The 25,936-nt window shown below is 31.9% G+C and overlaps 1 protein-coding gene across 5 annotated transcripts in view; it reads left to right on the top strand.

Moving 5' to 3' along the window:
- Positions 1 to 25,728, top strand: part of TMTC3 (transmembrane O-mannosyltransferase targeting cadherins 3) — a 49,953-nt gene extending 24,225 nt beyond the window's left edge. For all 5 annotated transcript variants that reach the window (XM_036237884.1, XM_016140660.2, XM_016140659.2 and 2 more), the window contains 8 exons: positions 142 to 394; positions 4,901 to 5,049; positions 6,878 to 6,998; positions 8,844 to 8,955; positions 14,717 to 14,820; positions 16,010 to 16,179; positions 19,268 to 19,494; positions 21,163 to 25,728. In XM_036237884.1, the coding sequence (XP_036093777.1) occupies positions 142 to 394; positions 4,901 to 5,049; positions 6,878 to 6,998; positions 8,844 to 8,955; positions 14,717 to 14,820; positions 16,010 to 16,179; positions 19,268 to 19,494; positions 21,163 to 21,974 (1,948 nt within the window). In that variant the 3' untranslated portion in view covers positions 21,975 to 25,728. The remainder of the gene's footprint in view (positions 1 to 141; positions 395 to 4,900; positions 5,050 to 6,877; positions 6,999 to 8,843; positions 8,956 to 14,716; positions 14,821 to 16,009; positions 16,180 to 19,267; positions 19,495 to 21,162) is intronic.
- Positions 25,729 to 25,936: the final 208 nt, after the last annotated feature.

Raw genomic sequence — 25,936 nt, 5'->3', positions numbered from 1 at the left:
AAAGATTTGTCTTCTGTTTAATCAAATTACATACAAAATATTGATTTTATTATTGTTCAGTGTTTTATTTATATGTTATATACTAAATTTGTGTTTAGAAGTGTTTCAGTTCGAATGACCTTTATTTCATCCTTCATACAGGTTTGATAACCCAGCTGCTGTAAGCCCAACTCCTACAAGGCAGCTAACTTTTAACTACCTCCTTCCTGTGAATGCTTGGCTTCTGTTAAATCCTTCAGAGCTCTGCTGTGATTGGACCATGGGAACAATACCACTTATAGAGTCATTTCTAGATATTCGAAATCTTGCCACATTTACTTTCTTTTGCTTTTTGGGGGCTTTGGGAGTATTCAGTCTCAGATACCCTGGTGATTCCTCCAAGACTGTTTTAATGGTAAGAGACTGCTTATTTTTCAGATGATATTACATTCTGTCGATCAGTTAAGAGACCACCTTTAATTCATCAGAAATATTTTTTTTAGAAACAATCTTTCTTTTTTCAACATCCTAACTTATGTACTTATTTTAGGTTTTTCTAAAATGATATATCAAAATTTGATATGCAGGCATAATTTGACATATATAGCATAAAAAACAAAAACTGATTATAAATTTCTCTAATTGGTAGGAACTCTGAAATCATGCAGCATCCCTTTTGGCATAATTTTTTAATATTTCTTTTACCTAACTAGATTATATACTTTTTGAAGAAATGGATTATGTTATATACTTGTTGGTTTCCTTGGCACAGAGAAGAGTGTCATGTAAGATAGCAGTCTCCAGCCTTTTGGGCACCAGTGACCTGTGCTCCTCTGAGAATCTAATGCCTGATGATTCGAGGTGGAGCTGAGGCAGTAATTCTAGCACTGGGGAGCAGCTGCAAATACAGATGAAGCTTCTCTGGCTGGCCTGCTGCTTACCTCCTGCTGTGTGGCCTGGTTCTATACATGTCCATGGCCCAGGGGTTGGGGACCCCTGTTGTAAGATATGCACCTAGAAATATCTAGCTCTTCAGTTCTCATTAGCACGATTTTCATGACTCCCTGCAGTATTTCTTACTATGTTCAAAGAACTCTGATGGTTTGAAAAGCTTTTTGTTATTTTTCTGAAGTCTGTTTCTTTGTAATTTTCTTACTCTACCTTCATTTCTTACTCATAACAGTTCTGATGCCTCTTCCTTTAAATTATTGAAAACAATAATAGTCTAACATTCTCTTTTGTGCATTTACTGTATGCCAGAAAGTGTTTTTAATACTTTGCAAATATATCATTTCTGACTGGAGCCATTAGAGTGATTTATTCATTCAATTAAATGTTTTTATTGTAATCTATGTACCAGACAGCATTTTAGTCACTAAGGAAATGATAATAAAAAGAAATAAAGGATCCTTGTTTCTAATGAATTTTAATTTTATAGAAAATTGAATCCAATTTCTGAGATACAGAAAAGATTGAAAAAATATAGGGGTTTAGGGTAGATCATATTTACTATTACCTTTGATCTGTTGAGTCTGAGATACATTTGAAACATCCTAGGAGAGATTTGAATATCACTTTGTACCTAACGTTCAGAGGAGAAACCTAAGCTATCCATCAAAATTCCAATGATTGACATAGTAATTGAAACCAGGTTGTTCATGAGAAGACCTATGGAGAGGTTATAGAGCATTCTTTCTCAATTAGGATTTTGTCATTTCTCTCAAGGATGATAACAAGTTAGTACCTAGAAGTTCATACACATAATAAATGCCTTAGAAAATAGTTGAAGAGGCTGAATAGAGTGAAAGAGAAGAAGCCTACAACTATGTCTTGAAAATTTCATATTTAGTTGTGTAGATGAAAATGAACCTGTGTAGGTGATAGACTGAATAGACAGAAGGTAGCAAAGTGTTTCAAGAAAGAATGGTTAACACTAACAGATACTGTCAAGTAGAAGGGTTGGATTTGACCTCTTTTAGGTATGTGAGTGACTTAAATGAAATTTATTTCTGTGGAGTGATTTGATTAGGAGATGAGGAAGTGAATGTTGCTTGTGTAGATAACCTTTTGAGGTAATTTAACATCGAATATTTCAGAAGATGAGACAAGCTAGAATTTATTGCCTGCCTAAGAAGACTGCAAGTTAGGTAGTGGCTTCAAGCATAACAGACTACTGAACTTAGGTAGGACTTGGGGAAGAATAGAGACCTAGAATTGGTGGATCTTCAGAGGTGGGAGTGGTTGATCAGGGAGAGACTGTTGATTAGGTCATACTTAGAATCACTTTCATTGGAACACTCTTGTTGGCTGACTTTTAGAAGCAAAGAGATACCACTAATGGGTTGGCTTACAAAAACATTTTTAAGTTGAAATGTTGATTAATTAGATGGAAAACCAGCTACTTGTTACCATGGCTGCAAAAGTCTTTTCCTTAGAGTGTGGGAATTTGTGTTATACCTGAGGAACATAATGAACGGTTGTGGTAACTTAAAGATGTGTTGTCAAAGGAGAATATTTTTAAGGATTTGAGAGGCAAGAGTATGTTTAAATATAAGTAGAAAGTATGTGGCTGAGTAAATGAAAGAAGGGATAATCGATAGTGAGATTTGTGTGGAATGGGGGTATGTAGAGCTCAGGTTTGACCTGAGATACATGGAGATACCTTATGGTACAGGAGTGATGGAAATGAGCATGAATGTGCATGCTGCCAGGTTTAGACAGACTTGAAGGGAGTTTTGTTTCATGGCTTTAGTTTTCTCTAAGTTTGGAAGCGTGGTCACCTGCTGAAAGTGACATGGGTCAAAAGTTTGAGAAAAGTAGTCAAGATTCAGAATAGTCAAGGAAAGTTTGAGAGAACGTACCAAAGAAACCTAGGAATACTGAGCAGTCTTAAGGGTCAATTTGAAGTTAGTGATCATGGATTTTTGACATTAATCTATTCAGCTTGGCAACTGTCGTAGTGCTTTATTGCTCAGGTAAATATAGACAAAGCAGACATGGTAGAATACATCCAAAGCTGAGGTTCTGCTAAAGGAAAAGTACTATAAGGAAGAATAGATGAATTTAAAGTTTTGGAAAATAAAAACAAAAAATGATATGTGATATAAGCCGAATAAAAAGGATAGTGTCAATGAAATATAGATTTATGTAAATTATATCTTAATGCACATAAAAGAGGGACATTTGTGTCAGATACAGCTGCTTTAAGTATAGTCGTAAAATGCTATTTTTAATAAGGATATTTTCTGAAGAACTCTAGAAGGGATAAATAGATCAAAAGAGTACCTAGTAAGTACCAGATACCATGTTAATCACGTATTAAGTAAGATGTCATAAGTACCTCAGCAATATAATTATTAATCCCCATTGTATTATAAAGGAACAGTCACAAGGTGATTGTTTACCTTATGTTGCATAGGAAGTAAGAAGTGAAAAGAGTTTGTTACCAAACTCTTTGTTCTTTCTACTACCATCTTTCCTTTTAAAGAGAATTTACACCACTGGAAGAAGGAGATTGTGTTACTCATAGTTTAACTAAGTCGGCATATGTTAACAGAGAGCATATTAGAACTTCTGAGTAATTTAATAATCATTATCCAAACTCTTTATCCAAGAACCAGTAGATTTTTTGAGAGATTGTTTTTCTTTTTTGTGTAGCTTATATATCTGTCCCTGATGCATCTTTGGGTTAATTTAACAATTCAATTTTTTCAAATGAACTTGCTTTAGAGTAGCCATGAATTAATAATAGGGAATATTTTCTTTAAAAAAAGGATTACGTGGTTAGAAACATATGTTTCCCAGCTAGCTGGTTATTTTTATCAAGCACTTCTAATAAATAGAAATTGAGTTATTTCTTTTTGAATAAAAAATAAAACATTAAAATTTCAGACATAAATTCGTATTAGACTGAGAAATTTGATGGTAGTACTTTTCATATTCAGTATTGCCTCATTACAAATCATTAAATTGTGATTCGTGGAAAAAGTATTCTTTTCAATGTAGATACATCTCTACATCTATATTTCACTAATAAAGTATAATAAAGAAAAGACATTCTTTTCTCTCAAGCTGTTAGAAGACTCGGACTTTCAGAGCTAAAGAAACAACTTATTTATTCGATTAGGTACTATAAAACAAAACAGGGTAACAAAATATGGAAACATGTTCTGATGACAACTACTTCTTTCCACAAGTTATTTGTGTGGTAGTTATTTATGTTCTACCTTTTGTCATGGCTTTATAACCTAGAAACCATATGCTTTTCAAAATTGCCCCCCCCCAAAAAAAATTTTTTAAATAAGGTACAGTGGTAGAATTTTAGAAATTTTTATTAGAATTTCTTAGAAGCCTTAGAATAAAGGAATAAAAGACTTGATTTAAAGGAGGCAGTTTTATTTTTATACATATTCTAAGCCCCTGTTAAACATTTGTGACTCATCAGAATATTAAGCAAAATAAAGCTGAGGTACAGAAGTGGTAGTATACTGTCTTGTCTGAAACAGCCTATCAATTTCTAATATGCTGCAAAAAACAGGCCTATTTAGCTATTTTATCAACCTTCGTGGTTTTGTGTTGTTAAAACCTATTAATATCTTTCTCCACTTATTTTTACCACATGCATATTATATGTATAAAAATTATCAGTCTTATTTTAGATGCTTTCAAAAATGCTTTGTTTAAAATTTAATTGGATTAGCCTTAATTATAAGAGTTAGCATTTAATAAGACTTTATCTCACCTCGTTGACAAATTTTTGTTTGTCGTTATCTCTAAGTTGACTTCTTTACATTTAAATTAAGTCTTTATAGTATTATTTAAAATGGTCCACCTGTACATTATCCAAATTAAATGATGAAATATTTAGATTTGACTGTTGAATGTCCATATATTTTTTAATTTAATATCTTTTTATTTGTAGGCACTTTGTTTAATGGCATTACCATTTATTCCTGCATCGAACCTTTTTTTTCCAGTTGGATTTGTTGTTGCTGAGCGAGTATTATATGTTCCTAGCATGGGGTTCTGTATTTTGGTAGCCCATGGATGGCAGAAAATATCAAACAAAAGGTGAATTTAAATTTTAGTTCATTTAATGCTTACTGTAGAATCAAATATCCATCTAAATATTTAAAATATTTGTTTAGTTTAATTTTGTCAAACTTTTAAATTTTGTTTATCATCTTGGTAGTCTCCTTATTTTTCTATAATTCAAGTTAGTCAAGCTCCATAGCACCTGCTGCAGTCTTATGGTCTCATATTTATGTAATTTTATTTTACAGCCTGAGACAACATATTTTGAGTTGGACACAAATGAAAACAATAATATTACTGAGACTAAAGTTACAAATGACCATTGCCACTTCCATTTACAGTGAACTAAGATATAGTCTTATTAACTTGACTAAGTTGTATTGAGTTAATTGGATATGTAAAATGTATATAGTAAGCAGTCTGTAATTTCTTCCTATCATTACTATCTTTATCATAACCACCGTATACTATCTTCATCATAATCTCCATGTCCTAATTGCCTTAAACAGTTAAGGACCAGAATAGTCACACTGTATGTCTATAAGAAATGGTCACTGTCTCTTCTTTCTCACTTCCAGTCACCCTTCATTCAACCTATAGAATTCTGACTTCTCTCTATATCATATTGTCTACTAACACAGTTAACAAACTGCCTCCTAGTAACTAAATCTAGTCAATTTTTTAATTTAAAATTTATTTCCCTGACATTTGTAAAAAGTTTCTCTCGATTCTCTTTCACATCTGTTCATTTCTGCCCCAAATCTCTGATTCTTCCTGCTGTACCTGCTCTTTAAATATTTTTTAATTTCTCAGAGTTATACTCCTAACCATTTTTCTCACATGGCATATTCTTTCTGGATGATCCCATCTATGTTCACAGTTTTCACTACTATCTACCAAACTTTTTCTCTTAGCTTCCACACATATATCTAGTTATAATCACTACCAAATCGTGAATGCCTACCATGTGCCAAGTGCCATGATAGACCCTTTAGATTTGTTTTTTTTATTTAATCTTGACACTACTTAACTTTATTTTGCAAATTTTAAAACTGAAGCTCATCTAGGTTACCTGAGTTATACAAGATCACACAGCTAGTAAACAGCAGAGTCTTCATTCATATGTACATCTGACTACTTCCAATGTCCATGTACATTCTGATCCTTACCCTCCTATCCTGGTTAAATGGATCTGTTAAAATGAAAGAAATTCAAACTGTGTAACCGGGACAAAAACATGGACTCAGAACATTAATACTAAATTAGATCGTAGGGATTATTGAGGTATAATCATCTTTTTATAGATGAGAAATTGAGCCCTCAAAACTACCCTAAAGTGTTAAGTAATTTGCAACTATTTTATAAAGAGTTAAGTTTACCATGACTTTTAATAAATCTAGCTTTACAATGTAAAATTATTCTAAGAATTTTGTGACAATCTGTAATACGTAATTGTAAGCAGAAATGTTTTTAAATATAACCAGTGATTGACCCTTTATAAACGCAAGTAAGAATATTCAAGTTGTAGATGAAGGTACAAAGGATTCTTTATATAAAGTCATAATTAAAAGCTGATTTTATTAATTTTTTGTTATTAAATCTCAACAAAGCTTTTGAAATAAAGTCAAATATTGGAATACTTAATGTAACTGAAGACTGAAGTAGAAGATAGTATTCATAATATATAATATATAAATTTTTGGGGTGGTGTTCCCTTTGAACTTGGGCAATTATTAGAACTATTTTTTAGAGTAAATTCAAACATTTGAGGATATTTAACATATTTCTTACCTCTGTTCTAAAAGGTAAAATGCTTTTGGTGATATAGACAATGTTTTTTGTTTTGTTTCTGTCTCAAAAACAGTGTATTAAAAAAGTTATCCTGGGTTTGTCTGTCTATGGTGATATTCACGCATGCCTTAAAAACACTCCACAGAAATTGGGATTGGGAGTCTGAATATACGTTGTTTATGTCAGCCTTGAAGGTAAAGTATTATCCAGAATGACAGTATGTCATCAATTACTTCTTATAGCTATATCTAAAATGCTTTAACTTTATTTTTAATTAGACGTATAACTATCAAGTACTCACCAAAAGATTAGTAAAAATTATTTGTTCTGTACTGTAACCAGTGCTCTGAATAGTACTTACCTGTATGTTCACAGCATATATGAATAGTTCCCTAAATGCTAATGAGTTGTTAGAAGCTCAAATGATAAAATTTTTAAATAGGAATACTATATTTTATTGGTTCTTAGGGTACACATTTTAAAACCTTTTAACATTGCTGAAATTAAAATAAATCTTACAGTGTGAAAGGCATCTTATAATTAATTAATGATCTTTTTTCTTATTAGTACATAAAATAAAGGCAAGTCTTAGTAATTGGTGGCATCTTAAATTCAATGAAATAAAATACATAGCAAAAAATGGCACTCCCCTATGTGGACGAAAACCAACTGATGGTTATGGTACTATAGGAAAGTTACGAACTCGCAGAAAGGAGTGGTATAGCATTTCTGTAGACCGGACAACATAAATAGGAATAAGGTCTTTTTGAAAATTGTTAAATTTGTTTTCTCTAAAAGTTACAAGCAAGATATTTTTTCAGGTGCTCCCTTACCTCTCTAAATCTCTAAATTCTGAACTTCCTTTTGACTATTTCTGTACTCTCCATTGACTAGCTTTACTAGATCACTGCCTAATTCCAGTAGTCTGTGTAACTTCTTGATTTGACATCTACCTAAATTCAGATGAATGTCCTCTTATACTACTCAGTAATTACACTGTCTTCCCTAGCCCTGAAGTCTACAAACAAATGAGCCCTCATTACAATCCTTATTTATCCACACTCCTGGAATACTAATGAAGCCCCTTAATTTTCAGGAGTTTTGCTTGTCCTTACTCCCAAGACAATGCTCAAAACCACATTCCTAATCACTGCGGCTAGTTCTTTGGCTGGGTACCAGGAATACCATGCCCATCTGTGAACTCTGAAAGCACAGATCAACTTAGAACTCTAATCCCAGGGTTCTCATTACCATAATATACTACATAAGTAACTTTATTTGAGCCTAAAAATAAGTAATTAGTGGAGGGTTTAAACATATGTTCATGTTCAAATATCTTTTCTCCCAAAAGAATACAAGTAATAGAGCAGGAGTTTTCAAACAGCACTATGTTTTGATCAAATAATATTTTTAGTAAAATTGTAATAAATAGATGAAACAGATTACTGTGGTTTTCGTATGTTGATGCTGAAAGGGAGTAAATTTGGTGAAGAAATGTTCATTTGGCTCCTTCCTCATCTCCAGGGACATCTCCATGGAACACTCCATCCCAGTATTTTACCAAACAAATAACTGTTAATTGAAGCCATATATACATTTTTAGGGGGGAGAAAATCTGAATGATTTCTTGTTTTGTTGAGATATAATTTTGACATAAACTTTGTATTAGCTTAAAGTGTACAGCATAACGATTTGCTGTTTGTTTTTATTATGAAATGATTACCACAATAAGCAGTTAACATCCGTTACCTCACAGTTACAAACTTTTTTTTCTTGTGATGAGAATTTTCAAGATCTACTCTATTACAGATTTTTAAATGTACAATGCAGTATTGTTAAATAGAGCCACCATGCTATACATTGCATCCCCAGAATTTACCTCGTAACTGGAAATTTGTACCTTTTGACCATATTTATCTATTCATGGATATTTCCGTGGAACACTTCATTCCTGATGGTATATCAAACAAATATCTCTGTTAATTGGAGTGGTATTTTTTTAATTGTAACTAATTTCTGTCTGTATTTATATATTTAAGGTAAATAAAAATAATGCCAAGTTATGGAATAATGTGGGTCATGCTTTGGAAAATGAAAAAAACTTCGAGAGAGCTTTGAAATACTTCTTACAGGCTACTCATGTTCAGCCAGGTAAGCAGTATTAATAAAATTATTTTAATAGTTTTTTTTTCTTTTTGAAATCTTGATATTTGAGGGAAATAAGGTAGGGTTCATTTTCAAGCTTTATTTTAAGTCATTTGAATATTACCAATGTTCAATACTGACTTATTTTGAATTGGATTAAATGTTAGAACTACTTATGGAAAATATTTAAGGAATTTTTTTTTTTTAACATTGTGGAGTTGTTGGGTGGCACTGGTGAGCAATTTTGGTGGAGTGATAGATACAAGAGCCTGATAGGAATGAATTTATGAGAGTGGAGGAAGAATAAGTGGTAATGAAACTTTTAAAAGTGTATTGACAAACAGTGGCAGTGCTGGATTATGGAGTCAGGAAAGGGTGGTAGAATGATAAGGAGGTTTTTTTCTTTTTCATTTCAAGCCGAGAAAAACAAAGCTAATTCGTTGAAGCTGAGAAAAGTAATAATTGAAAATGAGGGGACAAATTATTAGATCAATGTCCTTGAATAGATAAAAAGAGATAAATAGGATTGGTACCTAGGTGGGGGACTTCATTCAGTCGTAGAACCAATATCCTGTGGTAACAGGGAAGATAGAGTATATGGATATGGGGTATGGGCAGGTGAATAGATGACATGGAGGAAGCATCTGAAAGTTGCCCTGTGTTTGCCTCTGTTTTCTCAGTGAAACAAAATCAGTAAACGTAGGGGTAGGCAGGGCTGGAGATCTAAGAATAGGAGAAGGGGTGAAGTACTTATCTAGGATAGAACTTCCCAAACTTTAACATGTGTGTGAATCACTTGGAAATCTTGTTATGGTGCATGTTCTGATGTATAGAGTTTTAGAGTAGGACCTGTGCATTTCTAATAGTTCATAGGCGATGCTTAGCCCATGCATCACACTTTGAGAAACAAAGATGAAGACAAGACAAGAAAAATGTGGTATAATCGCTCTACTTGAGGTTAGCTCTAACACCCTACTTGAGATTAGGAATACTTCATTTAAAATTAAATCAGTTGATGTGATTATATGTTTCTTCAACTACTTTATGGCTATAGTTGTACAGGCATGGATAATTTAGTTAAAGAGGATTAAGAGTTTGTCAGTTGTGTATTACTAAACAAGAAAGTGATAAGGGAGTGCTTATAATAATGGAACTCAGAATCTAAACTGGTTAAGAAGGGATATGAAGAGGGTGGTGAGGGATGGAGGAAAGGTGTTAAGATCAGTGGTTTGTAGGTCTAAAATAAATGTTGGTATCTTTGTAGAGTCTAGCTAGAGTATAAATATTTTTCAATAAGGATGCTATTGGCGTTTCAAGTGTACAGAACTGTATTTCAGGATATGTACCAGACATGACCTCCACCCACCAAATGGTCATCATTACCTTCCATTCAAAATGATGATCAAAAAGTACCACCACAAACACCTTTCTAAATATTCTCAGAGGAGTAGAGGGTGGCAGGCAGTGGCAGGCAATGTCTCCTATTTTTCTATTGGGCGTGCCCGTGGCCATTAAAGTAACTATTAAAAGGAAGACGGAGGTGAAAATCTTTGGAAGAAACAATAACAAGGCCATGTATTAGAAGATTCATTTATGTTGATTTGAAATCACTTAAGAATTTTGAAAACTGTGATATTGGAAAGAATGACAAGGAACCAGGAGCTATAACCCAGAGATCGGTGACTACAGCAAGGATGGATCGTGGATAATAGATTTTAATGGCCTGAATGAAATTCAGAGAAGAGTGACTTTAAGATTTAATGAGAATAATCTGGAAATGATAAGGATCAAGGAGGACACCTACCTTTCCTTCAAGCCCAGTATTACAAGGGATAAAAGAACACAGTCACCGCTTGAATGAGCTACAGTGTAAACCATGTCCCCAAGGCAGAGCCAAATTTCAGTTATAGAAAGGTGAAGAGAAAGTTGTAGAACTATAATGGTTTAGCTTTCCAATTTTATCTCACCTGGCTCTTCATATAGTTGAGTTTTACTTGAAATATAGGGTACATGTCTTGAGTTTTCTCACCTCTTTGCCTCGTTCATGTTCTTTGAGCCTAGAATCCATCCCCCCTTTTGTCCTTCCTTTCCCATCTACCTACTATCATATCCTACCCATCTTTTGCTATCCTCTTTACATGGCTTCTTAAAAACTCTCCTATCATTTCTTATCTTTAAAGCTCCTTACAACTTCTTCTGTATCTTTCCTATGATATTTGTAATTTTCTACTTAGTACTATATCATATTTATTTATTTAAATGTTTGCTTATTAAAAATATTGGTTCATTCAAACTGAGGTGCTCCCTAGTTTAGGCCAGCACAAGTATCTTATTCATCTTCATCCCCCCTCATCATCTAGCATAGTCTTATCTATCACAGTCAATAGCCACTAACTGTGGTAGTTCCAATTCATTACTTTCTAAAATCTTAGATTCCTTCTAGGAGTTTTTAGAGAGCAGAGTTATCTTTGATGTCAAACACACAGGTACTTTCTTAGAAGTCATTATTTAAGCCCCTTTACCCTTATCTCTCATTTCTAAGTTGGGACAGTAAATTTTTCTCATATTGTTTTAAAGACTAAATGATATGGGTAGGCTTGTATGTGCATGTTTAATTTTATCTAATGAATAGCATGTATATCACAGGATGTTGCCAGGTATAAGCACTCAAATTTAAAATAATTTTTCCCCTTATTGTCAGCTGTTTTTGAGATAATTGCTGAACCTATCACCTTTAGACTTCCTACCATACTCTCAGAATTGCTGTTTCTAATAAGCCATAGAGTAGGGAAACAGATTAAACCAATTTATTACAATATATTACGAAAAAGTACATAAACTTAGAAACATTGGATTTGGCATTCAGAATCTTCTTGGATTAGTTTTTGTTTTTTAGCTATATTCTTCAGAGATATATTTAACAGATGAAATAACTTCTAGGGAGGGAAATCAGGAGTCCTTTTTGTCCCTGTTAGATAGACAACTGGAGATAGATTTATAAGTCTGGAGATGAGGGCAATGAATTGGTCAGGACTAGAGATAAAAATTTGGAGTAACAAGCATATTGATGCTATTTAAAACCCTGGAACAATATAGCATCACACGGAGTAAGGATTCTAACATTTTGAAGTTAACTTAAAAATTAATTCAGTCTAAAGGCTTTTTCTTGCTTAGCCAGAATAAGAACATAAACTAGACACTGATCTTTGACCAGATGATAATGAACATTATGTTAGATGAACAACTGATGGCAATTTTTTTGTTTTGATAGTACGTATTTTTTTTTTTAATCCTAATTTACAAGGGTGAAATTTTTGCAACTGGAATTACAGTGTCCATAAACACTTTATAAGACAAGGGTAGTTTTGTTTTTTTTTTCAATAAACACCAGAATTAAGATTTGTTTTTGCCTTAAAATAAATGATTTTGTTTTTATCTAAGTCTGAATCTTTGAGACTATATCGGAAAAGAATCAGGGACCTGTTCAACTTGGATGCCATCAAGATGAAAATGACTTTTAGAGAGTTTTGGGGAGTTTCTTATGTTTATAAATTTACCTTTTAAATGAATCGACAGTTTTTCTTTGGCTAGGTAAGACTGGAAAGCAACATAGATATTTAGACCATAGGTGTGGGAATAGTTGACTTCACTGCTGGTGGCTGAAGAATTATGAGATACAGAGTTGCCTGATACTTGCCAGTCCTCATACACATTGAAGACAGACTGTTGTATTCACTCTTCTGTTGGCTTGACTAGTGCACTCTGAATAGCAGGATTGTTCTTTGAAATTCTGTAGCTTTTTAGTCACTTAAATGTCATTGAATTTTACATGTTGCCTGCTTTTTTTAACCTTCCCTCGACCCCCAAATTTAAATTTACCTTACCAGTTATGCTATTTCCTCCTCTGAATCTTAAAACTTTGCCACTTTTAAAGAAATTGCTTAGAAATTATGCTTATTTTATTAGCTGTACTGAGTAATCCTTTTGATACTAAAGGCTATCTAATTGCTCTCTTTGTTCTTTGAGAAAGTGAGGCTGCTTAACTCTAGTGTCTGAAGTCTTCATTTATGATAGTATCTCCTTGCCATAATCCTAAAATCTTGATTCCAGTAGGTAGTAATTTTCTTTGGTTGGGACTGATTTGAGAAACATTTTAAATATTTAGCTGACATAATTTTACCTTTTCTTTTTTATCTAAACTTTATTTTGGGGGGGTTTGTATATATTTAGTTTTTCCTAGGTAACTTTCTGATCTCTGTAGTAAATGGTATAAATTTATCTGATGTTTATAAATAGAGCTTTATAAGAGCAAAGACTACCTATTCTAATTTCATATGCATTTGGTAATGCAATGAATTTCAGCGTTGGCTCTGCATGAAATTGCCTTTTAAACTTTAAAAACATTTTTGCAAATTTGATTCCTAAAGATTCTGTTTTGTTAGAGCTGGGTGCGGCTTAAAGTGTCTTAATTTTTAAAAGCTACATAGGTATTCTGTTTGCACCCAGGGTTGGAAATGGATAGCCTGAAGATTTTTTTCTGTTCTTTTTTTTGTTTTGTTTTGTTTTGCTTGACCTTCTCCAGAGACCGTGATTCAGCAATACATCCCCAAAACAGAAATCAACCCCCTTCCCCAACCTTTTCCCCTAGTTCTCTAACCAAACACACACTGTATCTGACAGTTTTTGTGCAGTGCACATAATTGCCAGCCTGAAACATAATGTAGCAAGATCTTAGGACTGTTACTCTCCTCCTAGGGGAATGCCTAAGATATATATGCTTGGCCCCTATGTGTCGTGGGAGTTGCAGGCAGAGAACTATTCCACAATTGCAAAATCATCGGTGTCACAGGCAAGTAGTATTCATAATTTGAAATCTTGTCATGTCTATTAGAGATTCATGTTGGCTAAAATTTGTCTGATTACGATCTTCTCCCTTCTTTCTGTCTTTATTCCAAACCTTTGAAATATTTACTGGGAAACATATCTTAAACCCTCATATCTTTCTTATTTAAATTGCATATTTTTATAAACCTGAATAAATTTCTGGGGATTCAGTTTTCAATATCAAAATGAGACAAAAGTTCCTGACATTCCGATATTAACACAACCTTTTTAAAAGTTTTAAATAAATTATATAGGAATTTATCATCATTTATGAGAGATTGGGTGATATATATTAAGCAACATAGAATCCTGAAATTCCATTATACTTGCATTCCAACCACATTTTACAAAAATTTTTAAAAACAAAATCACGAAGTTTTTTCGTATCTCTCTGCTACTATCCAACCATGTGCACATATATGTTAGTTATAATGCTTGAAATAAATCTAGGAATTATGATCCTTTTACTTGTAGATCCTCTTCACTTTTAGAGTTGAGCCATACTTTTCGAGTGAATTCCACAGTTATGAATGAGTTTAAGGAAATGGAGGCAAGCCTTAGTACAGTATAGTAAAATATAGTGAAGAAAAATGATATTTTCTTCATTACCTCTTTTTCTTCCCTCTCATGTCTATTCAAATAGGTTTTTTCATGTTATATGTGTATTTTCTGTCTTTACAGTACTTTAGTTAATAATTTGCTAGTGTAGCATTGATCATAAGTTATAGTAAGTTGTGTTAGAAAAACTTTAAGGAGGAAGCAGAACCAGAACCTTCGCCTGCTTTTGCATTTTTTGCTTAGTATTTTTGTTACCAGAAGCATGTCTTAGTCATTGAACAATATTTAATATATTTGTCAACGAATAATTTCTTTAAAATTTTAGATGATATTGGTGCCCATATGAATGTAGGAAGAACTTATAAAAACTTAAATAGAACCAAAGAAGCTGAAGAATCTTATATGATGGCTAAGTCACTGATGCCTCAAGTAAGTTGTCATAATTTATTCCTATTGTGTCATATTTAATAGATATCCACATTAAATAGGATTATCTAGATGGAAAATCCTTACCATTTCTTCAATTTATTAATATAAAAGTAAGGCATCCAATGAACCATCTATTACTACAAGTCTTATAAAGGATATTACTTTTCTAGTTCACATAATTAAAAAAGTTTTTGTGTAGTCTGTTTATAAAAACTAAATCCATAAAGTTATGAATTTTAGATATCCTTGATTACAAGTTATTGAGTTAAGTGAAAAAAATTTATTCATGTACATTAAGCACTAAATTCAACATTATTCCTATCAAAAAATAATAAAGTAGATACATCTCTTGCTACATTGTGTTCATCAGTTATAATGACACAAGTGCAAGATTCATCAGAAAAGATTATTTACCCTGGGCTGCAATTTTCTCAATTATAGTATATACTAATACTATAGTAATAATAGTAATATTAAAATGATTGGATAGTTTGATAAATGTTTTAAAAACAAAGTTGGACCTCATGATATCTTAAGAATATTTCGGTCCTAAGATTCTAATGTTAAATTGTGTTCAGTATTGATTTTTATCAGATATAATTTATTATGTTCATGGAAAATTTCGGTCCATATATAACATATGTGTTATAACCTTTACATAACTTGAATAATTAGTTAATAAGAGAATTTTATTTTCTAACTCTACCCAACAAGTGAGGTTTTAGTATAACTTTGAACTAAAATTAAGTACCCTGTTGTCACAATCAGTAAATATTTTGCTGGTAGCATGAAAGTTGACATGGTTTAACAAATATACTAGACTGAGAGGAAGGAGTCCTGAGTTCTGTTCCTGGTCTGACATAAACATACTAAGAGACCTAAGCCTCTAAAAGTTATGATTTATATGATTTCATAAAATGACACATATAAGTAAAAAGTTAATCATATTCTATTGAGCTGTTATAAATGAAAAATATAACCTTCAGTGCTAAAAAATACTATTTTATTTACATTTTTTGACTACCGCAGTTGCTTTCACATTTTTATAATTTTAATATAGCAGTAAAACTAGTAATACTATCTTTTTATGTTCTATATGTATTTTAAATAAGCTACTAGGCCTGCTTACTTTTGACTTTTATTTGGTAATGAAATATCAAATTATGAAAATGCCTCTTCTTCTGAACAGATTATTCCTGGTAAAAAATATGCAGCCAGAATTGCCCCTAACCACCTAAATGTTTATATCAATCTGGCCAACCTCATCCGAGCAAATGAGTCCCGACTGGAAGAAGCAGATCAGCTGTATCGACAAGCAATAAGCATGAGGCCTGACTTCAAGCAGGCTTACATTAGCAGGTATTGTACAGTTTACTTTCAGCTATCATTATAGAAAATTAAAGCTACATCTGCATGTACATTTCCACCAAATTGACTTTTTTCCCCCTCAGTAATTTGAGATGGCAAGCCAGAACATAGAAACAAAGCCCATTTTAGACTAACAATCTAATTTGATTTGATTTGAAATTGACAAGAGTTCATAACTTACAATAGTAAACTTTAGGTTTCATATAAAAGAAAGATTAGAAGATGATCCTTTTTAGTTTCATTTGCTTCACATCACCAAATTCATTTTATTTAAAACTCTGAAACTTACATTTTGTAATAAGTACTTCTACTGTCCAGCTCGCAGGAGCTTTCTTGAATAGCTACCGAGAATTAACTGGTTATTGTTGCCTTTACTACAAAGAAACTTTTTAGTTGTCAGTAAAAAAAATTTTGGCATCACATGTTAGAACTTGATATATTTTCCTGTGTTATCATTTGTATTATACTTAAGGAAAATAGTATTTTAAACTTTGTTTTATAACCCAGCCCAGAAACCTAATCATGATTTTTAACATTGTTTCTATGAGGAAAATGCATTTAAAATTTAATAACTTTTTGGTCTCTTCTTCACAAGTTGGAAAAGCTGTCTTTGTTTGGTGTTATGCATTACTTTTTTTTTTTTTTTTGAAATTCACTACGTTTAGCAGAATCGCACCTGTAAATAAAACTTGTCATGTGCTAATCCATAAAGCATTGTTCGACAAGTCTCTCAATGGTAATAATGCAATGGTAATAATAATACCATTTTGGACATATACCCATTCTAAAAGTTCTCTTACTGAGAATATCAGTAAGTTATTTGACTTCATTCCTTTGCTCATACTTTAGGAAAGAATAGTATTATAATAAAGTAACTCTCATATTGATACTTAAAATGACTTTCACATATATTCTTAATCAAAATGACTTTTTAAGCTCTCTAACAGGAAATAGAACTGTATTAGAAAGATTCGTAAAATAGTTTCCAAATCGTGATCCTCAGATCCAGATGTGTTTCTCAAACGCATCTGTAGGTGGCACTAGCACCCCTTCTACCCTACCTTGATTGGGTTTTTTTTTTTTAATTTTTTTTTCCAGTTAATGGTCATTTTATAAGAATACATTGAAGACAACAAAATTAATATAAAAAGGTGTAAAATAATTTCAAATGTTCTTTTTTTGTGTGTATTAAGTATTCTAACATAGATTAAAATATTGGAATTTCCCTTATCACTACTGAATTCATTTTCCTTCTTCAAATGCTATTACTTGGTTTCCTAACAAATTGATCTCCAACTACTGTCATTTTCCTGATATGGTCTAGTCTGGCTCCTTTCAAGATATAGTCGATGAATTTATTTTCTCTGTTCCCCTTCCTTGAACACCTCCCCACATCTTACTCTCTAATGTCAGGCATGCTTTTTCCTTCTTTAATAATATTTGAGAATATATCAAGCCAGATTTGCCACTCATGAGTTCAGGTTTGAGGACAATTTCAGACAGTTATTTTTGGTTATGTGTGTTTGGTTATTATTATTTTTTATTCTGTATCTTTGTAGTCTGTTGCATGATCCCTACCCAAAGTCAAGTTTCTTTCAGTTACCATATATTTGACCCACTTTGCCTTCCCTCCCACCTCTTTCCCCTCTGGCAGCCGCCATTCTATTGTCTTTATGAGTTTGTTTTGTTTGTTATTTTCTGTTTTCTATTGCACATGTGAGTGAAATCATATTTTTTTTTTGTCCTTTTCCATTTCATTTATTTCACTTTGCATAATACTCTCAGGATCCAACCATGTTCTTACAAATGGTGTTATTTCATTTCTTTTTATGGCTGAAAAGTATTCCGTTGTGCATATGTACTATGTCTTTAAACAGTCACCCATCAATGGACACTTAGGTTGTTTTCATGTCTTGGCTATTGTAAATAATACTACAATGAATATAGAGGTACATATATCTTTATGAAGAAGTGTTTTCATATTTTCTGGGTAAATACACAGAAGAGGAATTGCTGGATCATATAGTAGTTCTGTTCTTAATTTTTTGAGAAATTTCCAAATTTGCAAATTATCTTCTGTCATTCGGTTTGGTTGCCTTTTTGTTTTGTCGATGGTTTTTCCATAGTGGTTGAACAAATTTACATTCCCACAGTGTACGAGGATTCCTTTTTCTTTACATCCTCTCTGACACTTGTTATTTCTTGTCTTTTTTATAAAAGCCATTGTAATGGTTGTGAGGTGGTTTCTCACTTGGGATTTTGATTTGCCTTTTGCTAATAACCAGTGATGTTAAACAGCTTTTTATACATCTCTTGGCCATCTGTGTATCTTGCTTGGTTTTTTAATTTGATTTTTTGTTGTTGCTGAGTTGTGTGAGTTCTTTGTATATTTTGGATATTAGCCCCTTATCAAAGGTATTATTTGTAAATATCTTCTGTCATTCGGTTTGGTTGCCTTTTTGTTTTGTTAATGGTTTCTTTTGCTGGGCAGAAGTTTTTTAGTTTGATGTAGTTCCATTAATTTCTTTTTGCTTTTACATCTCTTGCCTTTAGAGTCAAGTACACAAAAACCCCTCTAAGATCAAGGTCCATAAGTTTAGCACATATGTTTTCTTCTATGCATTTTATTGTTTTAGGTCTTTTATTCAAGTCTTTAATCCATTTCGAGTTAGGTTTTGTATATAGTGTAAAGTAGTAGTCTAGGTTTATTCTTTTACATGTGGCTGTCCACTTTTCCCAGCAACATTTATTAGAGAGGCTTTCCTTTCTCCATTATATATTCTTGTCTCCTTTGTCAAAAATTCTTAATTCTGTTCCATTAGTTTATGTGTCTTTTTTGATTACTGTATTTTTGTAGTATAGTTTTAAGTCGGAGTGTGTGAAACCTCCAGCTTTGTTCTTTTTTCTCAGGATTGCTTTAGATATATGATTATTTTTGAAAGAAAACTTTAAGAGCCTAATTTTAAAAAGAAAATAGAAAGCTGTGAATATGTGGAAAACCTTAAAATTTGTGAAAAGTAGTATCTACAAACTGACATGGTAATGTTGTAAATAAAGCTTGTGCTTGACTTTTCCACAGAGGAGAGTTGCTTTTAAAAATGAACAAACCTCTCAAAGCAAAAGAAGCATATCTTAAAGCACTAGAGTTGGATAGAAATAATGCAGATCTTTGGTACAACTTGGCGATTGTTCATATTGAACTTAAAGAACCAAATGAAGCCCTAAAAAACTTTAATCGTGCTTTAGAACTAAATCCAAAGCATAAGCTAGCATTATTCAATTCTGCAATATTGATGCAAGAATCAGGTATGTTTTCTCAAAATATTTCTATATTTAAAAACATTGTCATTTGAAATATAATAAAACTTTAAATTACCTGTAGCAAATATTTTATGAATGGATAGTTTACATCAAAACTGTATAAATGACTTATAAGAAGAATATTTAACATAGTTAAACTTCTCAAGTAATATGTACTAACAATATGATGATACTAAATGTTAGTTCTTGTATGTATTAAGACTGATTTTTCAGGCAGTCTATTAAGGAATGCCTTATAGATTCTGTCATTTTACATGGAACTAAAATCTTGTGTATAAATATAGTGTTCAAATAATGTGTAATTATACAGTTTTTAACATAATTATTTCTAGGGAGCCAGAGCACTATATGTTTATGAAAAAATGTTCCATTTTCTCTTGATTTATAAGACCAAATACTTTTGATATCATTGTATATCCAGTTTTACTGTTTTCTGAGATATTTTAATTTTTTAGATTTTCTATAATTTAGCAAAAAAATTATAATGAATCAGGATCTGTGACATAAGCATTTTAGTGCTAAGAAGGCAGTGTGTTTGTTATAATCTTAATTTTTATGTTTGGAAAATTATATTTTTTATTTCTTTTTTAAAACTTGAAAAAAGTGAATCAATCATAAGATCATATTAGTGTAGAGCTAAAGCGGACTTTTGAATTTACTTTTGCCAATTTCCTATTTAGTAGATTAGATAGTGAGGACCAAATGTATTTAACAGCTACTGGCCAATATCATATGGCCAGTTTAATAACTAATCCAGGATGAGAACTTTAAGTGTACTGATTTAGTTCAAGTTTTCTTTTTTTGTCATATTGTCAAAAAAAGAATAGAGGGAGGTCTGTATGATTGGTATTCAAAAAAGTATAAATTTAGAGAACAGCTAATATTTTTGTAAAGATAGCTAACCTTTGTAATCATAAAAGATGCCCATTATCCAACACAAGATTGTATTTTAAGGTTGGTAGTTGTAGAACTTGAATTTTTTTATTTATTTGCAATAGAAATTACCTCAATAAATATTTGTTTATTAAATCCTAATTTATATTTATACTTATAAGCTTTATATTTAATGATATATTTTTACCTTTGAAACCTCCTAAAAAGTTTGAAGTAACATACAAAAATCTTATTTAGTAAGACTGAAACATTTTGTGTATCCAATAATAATGTTTCCTAAGCATTTATATATATATATGTAAATATCATGTAATTCTAAGAAATTTCAGTAAGTTAACCCAGAGTATTAAATAATTTGTTCAACGAATAAAGTCAAATTCTAAACGGAATCAAGATTGAATATATACGTCTGTTGGCAAATACCATGCCTCTTCCTTTTAATTCTCTATTCTTCCTCTACTACTCCCAATTAGCTTATAAACTATAAGGAGATATATTGCCCCTTTTGGTTTGTGAGGCACTCTTATTGTTTTAAAGGAAAGGAAATGGGCTAACATTTCAAACATGTTTCAAACACACTGTCTTTCCTATGAAGACAGCACTTTTTGCTTTCTGCTTTTTGATTTAGGTACAATAGTTAGTTTTAATGTCTTTTTGTCATCTAAGTAATGCATGATAGTAGCTTTTTTCCTCAGACTTATTTGCTAACAATATATATATACACATATATATTTTTTTTATTTTAAAAAAACATTATAGGTGAAGTTAAACTCAGACCTGAAGCTAGAAAACGACTTCTAAGTTATATAAATGAAGAGCCACAAGATGCTAATGGTTATTTTAATCTGGGAATGCTTGCCATGGATGACAAAAAGGACACCGAAGCAGAGATGTGGATGAAGAAAGCCATAAAATTGCAAGCTGACTTCAGAAGTGCTTTGTTCAATCTAGCTCTGCTATATTCTCAGACTGCAAAGGAATTAATGGCTTTGCCTATTTTGGAAGAGTTACTCAGATACTATCCTGATCATATTAAAGGTCTCATTTTAAAGGGAGACATTCTGATGAATCAAAAGAAAGATATAGTTGGAGCAAAAAAATGTTTTGAAAAGATTTTGGAGATGGATCCAAGCAATGTACAAGGAAAACATAATCTTTGCGTTGTTTATTTTGAAGAGAAGGACTTATTAAAGGCTGAAAGATGCCTGGTTGAAACATTGGCATTAGCACCACATGAAGAATATATTCAGCGTCATTTGAATATAGTCAGGGATAAAATTTCTTCATCTAGTTTAATAGAACAGCCAGTATTCCCAGCTGCTAAGACCTCAGGTGTAGGAGAAAAAATTCCAGCTGAAAATGTTAAAGAAATCAGAAGTGAATCCAGACCCACTCAGATAATAAAAACAAGTGATAATAAAAGTCAGTCTAAATCCAACAAACAATTAGGAGAGATTACAGACAAAGAGACCCCCCACAAAACAACAAAAGATATCAAAGAAATTGAGAAGAAAAGAGTTGCTGCTTTAAAAAGACTGGAAGAAATTGAACGTATTTTAAATGGTGAATAGTATTATTTATCATGCTACAGTGATTTCAAAGAACATCTATATCACATGATTGCTTATACTGGGAACTCTGAAAAATAGCAAGGATTCAAAACAGTCTTTCATAAGCTGCCTAGGATCAAAATAAGATTTTTATTAAAGACCTGTCTTATCCCGGGTTATGTATTATATAAGATATGACCGTAGTTTTTTAAGTTTTTGTGACTGTAGCAGAAATATTCAGTTATAGGTGGCAAATTTGTAGCTTTTATTATAGAAGGAAGGTTCTTGTGGCAGAATAATCTTGACTGCTCTCCATTAAAAATCATCTGAGGCCTGAATGATAATCCCTTGAGGGCATACTCTACATTTGCTATTTTATTAGTTGAATTCATTTTTCTGTTACCTGCTGGAATCCGGCTTTGGATTGAAAACACTTACTGAATACATTCTTTTTTCTTCAGTGACCTGTTTAATCAGACTTTGCACTACAAAAGAATACTGGCTTTATATTGTATTCTTTTGTTGCTTTTTAGAAGGAATGCTACGTGAAACATTTTTAAATAAGTCATATGACATGTGAGCTCAAGTATGTATTTTTATAGTTGTGTGCTTTTCCTTCACTCATGTAATTTTTAATCAGAGTTTTAAATATATATATACACATATAACATTTCTAATGGTGCTCATATATACTGTATTTTCATTTTTTTACACACTGAGAATTGCATAGTACGAACCACGTAATCATAAATATCTGTGACTTAACACTTTCCAAACTATTCATGTTTCTTAGGGTCACAGTCATATTGAGAAGTCTCAATAACTTTAAACTTTTGAGTTAAAACAGTTTCTCTTTCATCTTAGTGTTGTCTCTCTTATGTTATTTAAATTTTAATTATGTTTCCAAAAACACCTTTATCATTCTTAGATACCTTAAGCAACTAAATTGAGTTCTGTTTAACTGAAATCAAACAATGTGACAGTTTATTTTTAAACACTAAGTTCTTGATATCTTGTTATGGTGTATATTTTTATTAAATATTTATTTTGACTACTGAACTTTCATAAAATTTTTAACATTTTAATTTTATCAGGTATGGAAAACAAATTGCTATTGCATTTTCTTATATGTGCATATTGTACAGTTTAAGTAAAATTCCATCATCCTTGGCCTACTATCTAGCTCCGAAAGATAATTAGCCTAATACAAGATTAATAAATTGGTCAGTTGGTTTTAGCACATTTAAACGTGAAACTTTTATGCTAAAGAGTAGATACAAATATTTATTAATTTAAATCTAATTTTTTTTCTTGACAAAACGTATTTCAGATGAGTTTCATAATACTTAATAAAGTTGGTTTTGACTTAAAATATTAAAGCTAAAGCTATCCTGAGGTAGTAACAAATACCTAATTATGCAGTATTTCAAAAACTGTTTCTTTCTAGATAACTAATTTCTAATTATGTTCCCAAGAACATTCCTGTAACTTTTTTTAAAGAAATATTTTATAAGTAGGTCACAGGAAACTTGGTTTGCATTAAAAATCCATTCTAACTAGGTTCCCTAAGGCACTCTCATAGATTTTTTTTTTTAGGCAATTTAAAGCAAGCACTGACACTAATGGTAGTTCATTCTTGATGCAGGAGACTCTGTTAAATCATTAAAGCAATACCTAATTTCTGTTCTTATATTAAGGCTTTGTGACTCCAGATACAAGATGGAGAATACCTCACACAGTATGACTTGAAAAATGAAATCTATGTTATTCTTATGTTCTTTTCATATATCTTGAGAAAGTTTCTCAGTGTGTTCTGTTACAGTGGCGAGTATAGTTCAGAAAAGTAGAAGGAAATCTTTCATGAAAGACCATAATAAAAGCTTTGAGTAATATTTTGATAAAGTTATATACCTATTCAAAAGATGAAAGATATATTGTTAAATAATTTTTATAGAAAAAAATTTCCTCATTAATACTTAAAACAGTGCCTACCTTGCAGGAAGTGCTCATAATTTAAATTTCATATATTTAAATCAAATCCATTCTGAGTAATGATTCTTCCGAAGCAGTGTTTCTCAACCCTTACTTTATATTAGAATCTGGAGGGCTCTTAATATGGACCCTCTCCCACAACAATTAAATCTGAATTTTTAGGAATGGAGTCTTTGTTTTTCTAAAAGTGCTCCAAGTGATTCTAATTTGTGATCAGGGTTACAATCACTGCTCTAAATTCAAGAAAGTCCTTTTATCTCCTGTAATAACTTCTTAAATGAGTAATATAACCCAATTAAGTTTTGATGTTTTAAGTTCTATTAAGGAATATGTTCTAATAGCTAATAAAGTAAGTCCTCGTGTAACATCATCAATTGGTGTTAGAAACTGACTTTAAGTGAAACGATGTATAATGAAACCAGTTTTACCACAGGCTGATTTTAGGTTTCTGTGGCATATTTCTGATCACAAAAACATCACCCAACTTCTAAAGACCCCAAAATACTTATAGTATTAAATATTGAAATAAGTATAAGCTATACATACATTTAATAAAATAATAAAAAGTAAAATAATGATTTTCCAACCCACTTAGTTCAGGGTCCAGAGGCGTCAGAGCCACTTGGGCACAGGTGGTCACCAACCTTGGACAGGACGCCCTTCCATTACAGGGTGCACTCACACCCACACTAAGACAGACAATTTAGACACCAATTAACCTCACCTGCACATCTTTGAGATGTGAGAGGAAACACCCAGGAAAAAAAACCCATGCAGACATGGGGAGAATGTGCAAACTCCACACAGACAGTGGCCCCAGGAGGGAATCAGTTTTTTTCTTTTATCAATGTTATAACTAGGGCGCTAAACAAAACATTTCTTGAGGACCTGCTGTATTTATTTCATAAGCTTACTTATATGTAAGATGGTTATTCCTCTTTAAACTCAACAATAGAAATTTTATTCAAGCTGTTCAGGTGAAAAAAGGTAATGCTTCTCCCTCCTTGCCCCCCGTGTGGAACTGCCTTTTTGGGAAAATGGAGGGTAGTGACATTTTAGTCCAGTTCACTAACCTATGGTTCAGAGTTGTGAGCATCTGTAAGTTTGTAAAAGAAAGCTTATAGGTTTGTGTGCTCCCTAAGGATATAGTTTTAGTTCTCTCTGCTTGCAAAAGAAAGGTTCTAGGAAAGCTTTGACAATCCCCAAGAGGCAATTATGTCCCTCTTTCACTGCTGCTCGGAAGAATTAAATTCTTGGGTTGCTTATGTGTGTTTCCTTATTAACATTCAGAATTAGGAACATTATAGTTTTCCAGTAAGTAATTTTATGGGGATAATATGTTTGCAATTTTGTGTTGGCTTTTATGTGAATACTTGGTGTGCGAATTACACAATTTTATTAAAACTTCATGGCTTTCATTATATCTAATTTGAGCTCTCAACTTCATGTTACAGAATACTTCTTTAAAGATGTTTCAATGAAGAATATGAAAATATATAGATTTGTATGTCAGTTTATACTTCAGAAATCCATATATTTGTCATACTTATTTTTTAAAAAACCTTACTGTCTGTATGACTAAATGGTTTTTAAAATGAACTCGCCCCCTCCAATTATCTGGTACCTTTGTCTAAAATTTTATCTGTTAGGAGCTGTCAGCCATCTATGTCAAAGGTTTATAAGAAAGGAGTTTAAAATTGTATGTATTTTATATTACTGTGGTGTCTGTGTGTACCATATTTCTAAATATTCAGTATTAAATTGATACTTTTTAAAGCCTTAACCTGAATTGCCTTTTAGTGTTAAAGAAATACAGTAGTATATCAAGAGATTTCTGCCCCACAATGACAGATGAGCTGGCAAGTAGTTTTATTAGCAATCATTTAAGAAAGGCATATGTTAAATTAGTTCTAACACTGCCACAATTTTAACCCTGAGTGACAGAAACTAAAAGAAAATGAGATGGTTAAACTCAAACGTCAAATTTTACA

This window comes from Rousettus aegyptiacus, unplaced genomic scaffold (genome assembly GCF_014176215.1).
Source record: "Rousettus aegyptiacus isolate mRouAeg1 unplaced genomic scaffold, mRouAeg1.p scaffold_m13_p_2, whole genome shotgun sequence".
Taxonomy (NCBI): Eukaryota; Metazoa; Chordata; class Mammalia; order Chiroptera; family Pteropodidae; genus Rousettus; species Rousettus aegyptiacus.
The sequence above is the reverse complement of the archived record's forward strand: the minus strand, read 5'-3'. Positions and strand labels throughout refer to the sequence as shown.